This window comes from Prinia subflava, chromosome 1 (assembly GCF_021018805.1).
Source record: "Prinia subflava isolate CZ2003 ecotype Zambia chromosome 1, Cam_Psub_1.2, whole genome shotgun sequence".
Lineage (NCBI taxonomy): Eukaryota > Metazoa > Chordata > Aves > Passeriformes > Cisticolidae > Prinia > Prinia subflava.
The window spans coordinates 73,673,508-73,679,507 of NC_086247.1; the positions used below are offsets into that span (position 1 = coordinate 73,673,508).

The 6,000-nt window shown below is 48.5% G+C and overlaps 2 protein-coding genes across 9 annotated transcripts in view; one reads left to right on the top strand and one right to left on the bottom strand.

Moving 5' to 3' along the window:
* CTNND2 (catenin delta 2) overlaps window positions 1-1,676 on the bottom strand; it is a 640,487-nt gene extending 638,811 nt beyond the window's left edge. For 7 of the 8 annotated variants that reach the window (XR_010080727.1, XM_063400087.1, XM_063400051.1 and 4 more), the window contains exon 1: window positions 469-910. Coding sequence is in view for 6 of the 8 variants with exons in the window: in XM_063400087.1 (XP_063256157.1) it covers window positions 469-505 (37 nt within the window). In the remaining 2 variants the exon portion in view is untranslated. Of the gene's footprint in view, window positions 1-468; window positions 911-1,544 lie in introns of those variants that run through there. The other variant, XM_063400030.1, reaches the window with a different exon arrangement.
* On the top strand, window positions 1,295-4,148 carry LOC134557880 (uncharacterized). The gene is made up of 3 exons (XM_063411571.1): window positions 1,295-1,298; window positions 1,513-2,230; window positions 3,146-4,148. The coding sequence occupies exons 1-3, from the start codon at window positions 1,295-1,297 to the stop codon at window positions 3,174-3,176; spliced, it is 753 nt and encodes a 250-aa protein (XP_063267641.1). The 3' UTR covers window positions 3,177-4,148.
* The last annotated feature ends 1,852 nt before the right edge of the window (window positions 4,149-6,000 follow it).

Consider the following 6,000-nt stretch of genomic DNA (forward strand, 5'->3'; position numbering starts at 1 on the left):
ACAGAAACACGCAGCAGCCGCCGCTCGGAGCCGCCCCAGGGCGCGGGCTCCGCGCAGGGCCGGGCGCTGCCCCCGCCCGCGGGTCCCCAGGCCCCTTCATCTTCCTCCTCCTCTTCCTCCTTCTCCCTGGCCCATGACTTCACCGCCGTAACGAGCACATTAGTGCAGGGCGTCGGGAGACACGGTGCCGCGGATGCCCTACATAAGCGACGACTAACGTAGAAAGAAAGGGAGGAAAGAGATGGAGGGGGGAGGCCCGAGAGAAAGAACCATGAGGAAATAGCGCACTTTGTTACCTTTCGGCTGAGGGCACGAACACCGCTACTCGCAGCCCAACCCAGCCCGGCTGCCTCGCCGAGGGGAGCAGCGCAGGACCCCGCACCAAGAAGAAATTACCACGCAGGCTGGAAGGGTGTGTGGGGGGGAGGGGGACGGACCTGGCACCATTACGGTGCCTGTCGTACTCACCGATCGGCGCCGATTCAGCCTGCTTGCTCCCAAACATAAACCAAAACCCAGCAGCAAATCCTCAGTCCGCTAAGCAAGAATGAAGGGGGGGAGCGGGGGGGGGCGAGCGTCGGCTCCCGGCTTCACCGCAAGGTCCTGACCTTGCCCAGCTGCAGCATCTTCGGCTTGCCCCCCCCCAGGGCGTGCGTGTGCGCCCGTGAGCGCCCGGCTGTCCCCGCGTCCGTGCGAGCGCTCCGATCCGGCTCCGAGGGGCTCGGCCGCAGGACAGCTGCCCGCTGGCTGCCGGGGCGAGGAGGGCTCGGCATCCACCGCCCCGCCGCTGGGGCGAGGCGCGGGGCCGCTGCGGCGGCGGCGGCTGGGGCAGGCTGCGCGGCGGCGCCGTAGCGCAGCGCGCCGGGCGGGCGCACCGGCCGCGGGATGTGGCCGAAGGAGACACAGCCGCCGCCGCGCTCCCGCCCGCCCTGCCTCCCGCCTGCCTCCGCCCCTCCCTGCCCGTCCCCTCCCCGGCAGGAGCGCGCCTGCCGCGGCCGAGCAGCCGGCGCTGGGGGGAGAGAGGGGGGAGAGAGGGGGGCGGGCGGGCGGCCCCGCTACCGATGAGGCGCCGCCGCCTGTGCCGGGCGGGGCTGAGGTAGGGCCGGGCCGGCTCCCCCGGCCTCGCCGCAGAAGGGCGCGTCCCCGTGTCCTCCCCAGACCCCCGCGGCCGGGGCGCTCTGATTTACTGGGGAAGGGGGAGGCAGGGCGAAGGCCGCAGGTGTGGGAGCGCACCCTGGGGCGGGGGTCGTCGGTGGGGAGCAGCCCCTCGGCGGTGACCGCGGCTCCTGCTGTCATGGGTTGCGAACTTGAGGTCTGCCAGCCAAAACGGTGACAGCAACAGGGAAGCAAGAGCTCGTTCCTCGGCTCGTGTCTACCTCGGGTCTCTCTTGCCATGCTTGGGAAACCTAGGTGGAAATCCTACCACGTTTTCAGAAGTCTTCTTGCGAGCAAATAGGTTAAGGAATATGGAAGTCATATTTTACTCCTGCGCACGCTTAACCCTTCGTTGAGAAACTTGTGTGGAATGCAACTGCAGCACTCACCTGAAAGTTGCCACTCCACGGCTCCTTTCAACTCGCCGCTCGGAGTTCTGGTACCTGAACAAAACCACCCAATTTTTTGGGTTGTTGCCCGGGGTAACCTCTGCTAATTCACGCTCGCAGCGGGCCGAGCATCAGCGCGGCACTGGGCACGGCCACGGGCTCGGCAGGCGCCGGGCAGCGCCTACAGCCGGTCATTTGCTGCCCGACCGAGTGGTCGCAGCGCCTGCCCCGCAGGGAGGGACCCGCGCGGCCCCGGGCGGCCCGGCTCCCGCGGGGCACGGCGCTGCCCTCCATCCTCCCCGCGGCCCCAGCCCCGCACCGCCGCGCCGGGTAAGTCGTGCCGGGCCCCGCAGCGGCCTCGGCAGCGGCACCTGCGGCCGGGCTGAGCCGAGGCGGCGGCGGTGCGGGCCGAGCGCCGCCACTGGGCTGCACGGCGACGCGCTGCTGCCACCTCTCGCTTGGCGTTCTCGCAGCTTCCCCAAACTCTGCTGCGAGCAGGAGGTTCACCTGGCTGAAGATTCCGCTCCTCACCGACGGATGGTTGCGGTCGCTACTCCTCCCTTAATGTCACGGGAAGGCCGGAGGCTACGTCTTCCCGTGCCAGGATGCCTTGTTTCAGGCCCGAGGTCGCTTTTTGGAGGACAGAAGGGTTTATTTCCATATTTACTGGACCATATAGATGACGAGTATGTGTCTTTTCCCTGGGTTAGGTAAAGGTGGCTTATCCACCTGTGACAAAACTAGTAAGTTGCAGCTGAGAGTGATTTAGCCTGGCAGCATCCCTCAATGCCAATCCAGACTTTGCCCAAATACTAGGACTTGTGAGAAGAGCTCCTCTGGACTCAAATCTAGAGTAAGCCCAAAACTTCATTGTCAGGTTCTGGTCTGGCATGTCTTGATCTCTACTGAGTTGCAACTATAGAGGGGAGCTTGCTGGTGGCAGAGTAGAGAAGTGACCAACTAGCCCATTGTCCACACTTTTGGTTGGAGCAAAAGTAGATTTTGTCTGCTAAGTGCAAGACCCTGGGTTTGTGATTCCAAGCCTGAGACAGACATCTAATTCTGAACTGAAAGTAGTGGATCACTCAGTCGTTAGCTGGAATCACTGTCTTACAGTTAAACTTCAAGATGTACTTGATAATAAAGTTACTGCCTATCAGCCATAGCATCATGTGATCTACCTTCTGCAGCCCAGCCTCTTTTTCAGAGCTGAAAGGTCTTTCTGTCAATAAAGGTAAAGGAGATTGAAAGACTAGAAGAAGGCTGTGTCCTCCTTCCATTCCCCCTCAGATATTCCCATGTAATAGGAACACTTCAGGGCCCTGGGGACTGTACACATCTGACCTAATTGTAGGATATGCAGTGTGGGCTAGTGAAGAATGAACCTAAGACATCTGAGTCTCCCCACGCTGTAAAGGTTACTCAGCTGCTATACTGATCTGAATAGTTAGTACGGAAGCTGTTAGTCTTAGGAAGTTGAATATAATAAAAATAAAGATACATAATAATGTAGAACCTCTGTAGGGAAAGTGAGGCCTGGAGGCAGAAGGGCTTTGGAAGGATCTAGGAGGTGTCTGAAATCTGTTTTTTCCTTCACACAGTTTCCTCCTTTCACATCACGGTTTTGCATGAGAGGGATTTCATCTTAAGATGCCGCAAGATTAAAAAAGCTTCTCATTTTCCTATCACTTTCCTCGCCTGATTCTCCCTGCATCACATTTTCAATGTTCCCTGATACCAGGGAGGTCAGAGAAGGCACCAGGACCAAGCCCTGCTTATGGATATGGAGAAATGTAACAAAGGAATTAAATCAGAGTTTCAGTATGACTTTTTACTGCTATTGCTGCTGTCACAGAGGAAGAATAAGGGGGATCAGTGAGGCCTAAGAATATGAAAAGCAGTGGGATCAACTGCTGGAAGAGATTGCCCCATCTACAGTAGGTGCTGTCTGCCAACTTCATTCTCAGTGACTAAACGTCTTCTTCTGACAAGCCAAAAGCATAGGTAGGTGGAAGATGTTCACTCTTTTGGTCAGTCCCAGACTTCTCAGATATAGACAGTCTGTTTTCTCAGGCTTCTTAGGTCTGTACCTAGAAGTGGTGTATCTATCCTAATCTTTGGTTAACTTCCCTGAGGGTTCGAGTTACAGGTTTGGTTTTTTTTTTTTTCCTTGAAAAAGATGGAAAATGAAAAGGTAATTATCATATCAAGGCAGATATTTTCTAGCCCAGGAACTGTAAAATCATCTTTGCCATTTATATTTACCTGTTATATTTACAAAGGTTCTTGAGGCATCCAATTTCTATTTGGTCAAACTAATGGGAAATAAAAATTTCAGAAAATAGAAAAAAGAAGTAGTAACATGAATAGAGTTGAATGAAGTAATAAAATGTTCAGATAATCCTACAAATGACCATATTATAAAAAACAATAGCAGTAACAAATTTTTCAAATGTAAGCTCAAGGGTTCCATCTTGGAACAGCTGTTTGTGAGTGGTAGTTCTCCCATCCTGCTAACTAAAAATATATACTTTTCTTTGTGAAAAATTTATGTCATGAGGGAAAGGATGAAGTTAGCAGTGGAGGAACCCAAAGGAAAGTCTGTTACCCAACAGCTGGATGAGTAATCTAAACTATGGGATACCTAGACACTAGTTGTGTCTGCATATTCTGTCTCATCATAAATCATATTTAGTTTTTGTTTCATCCTTCTTGGAACAGAGCTTGGAAGCTTGAATTTTTGGACAGAAAGGAAAACATTTCTTTGCTGTTTTGACTTTCTTTAAGATTGTGTTTAAATTTAAAAGTATACTTCATATGAAGCTTGTTGAGATCCTCTGTCATGGTCCAGGTCATCAACTTCTTTTGTCATGCCGAAGTCAATGGGAACTTTCCATACTAAAAATGTAACTGAAGTGATACTAGGTATATGTAATAGTTTCATTTTTCAGACAATCTTTAGCCAATCTGGAATAAAATTAGAAAAACTTGTTTTTGCCCTTTTTGATAAACTGAAAATCAGACAAGTATGAAGAGTTTTTCAAGTTTAGAGAGAGCAGTATTTGTTCTTGCAATTACGGTCTTATTCCTTTCTAAGAATTAATTCAAAGTGAAATTATTAAAAGAAGTTGACAATATCCATCGAAATGCATTTCAGATAAGAAAGAACATGTTTCTTGAGTCACACAGTATGGTGTTTTAATGATAATGAATTCAAAAAATTGGTCCAAATTTCTCCTCTTTTATTTGACTTTGATGTTATCTTTAAAAAGCCAAATCATCATTGAATCATAGTAATATTGTATGCATTTTCCATTTCTCCTAAATTGTTGCACAGTATTGTATAGCAACAAAGTGCCCATAAATCCTGGGATGAGGATGATTTTCTGTCACAATGATGACATGACAAGAAAAGGTTTGCACAATTGTATTTGCATAAGCTTGCATTTTCTGATCTCATGAAAATATTTTTTCAAACAGAACTCTCCTAAAGAAATAGAAGGTATTTTCAATTCTGAGGCACAGCTGGCTTTGACTCAGTCTGATTATGAGTAAATTATTGTTGAAGTGCTAAGCTTGACTGGCAATAGGAAAATACAATTGAATTTGTAGTACCTGCAGATTTTGTAAATGAATCTGTATTTGCATTGGGAGAGTTGTTGTACTGAGAACAGCTCACATCCCTAGGAACTGATTAAGATTTTCTGATTCCCAGCTTCATCCATTGATGACCAGACACGCAGTAATGAACAAAATCTCTCTGAAACAGGTGTATTAAAATATTTTTTGGACCTACTTTACTTAAAAAAATCATTGTAAAAATTATTGTTTAGTGAATAGCTGCCATTAGTTTCCCAAACAATTTGGTACTTTGAGCATTCAAGGTATAGTAATGGAATTGCATTTTTTAATAATAAGGCTTTATCTGAATGTTCCTGATTAATGAACTAGTTGGAGTTTTACTTAACTTCAAAGATAAACGTAGTGAAAAAGAGGATAACAGAAAATGTAGCTGCTTTTTTTCCTCTCAATTAAACAGATCTGATTTAAAGAGGGGTTGAGGTTTTTAGTTTGTTGGGTTTCTGTTGTTTTTTGGTACATTGTAATTTGGAAGATGGAAGGCCAGAAGTTGAAATGAAAATTAACGTAGTGTAAAAATTGTTCTTTTCAGCATCCAGGAAAACAAAGTTTGCCGTTATAAATTCATACACCCTGTACATGAATAGGCTATGCAAAGAGCTGAATGTTCTGAAATAATTTGTAAACTCTAATCCCATGAAAGAAAGTAATTTCATTCTGTCTTCACATCACCCAGTATTACTAGCAGTATGATGTCAACTTGGCTGCAAATTATAATCTATGGGTTGGATATCTGTGGATGTTCAAAATGTGTTTATCCCTATTATTGTCAATTAAAATGACAAGCCATTCTCAGGATGCATCCTTTAATACATTT

Coding starts and splice junctions, on each gene's coding strand:
- LOC134557880 (XM_063411571.1), top strand. Junction 2,231..3,145: donor CTGGACCATATAGATGACGA/GTATGTGTCTTT, acceptor TCCTTCACACAG/TTTCCTCCTTTCACATCACG.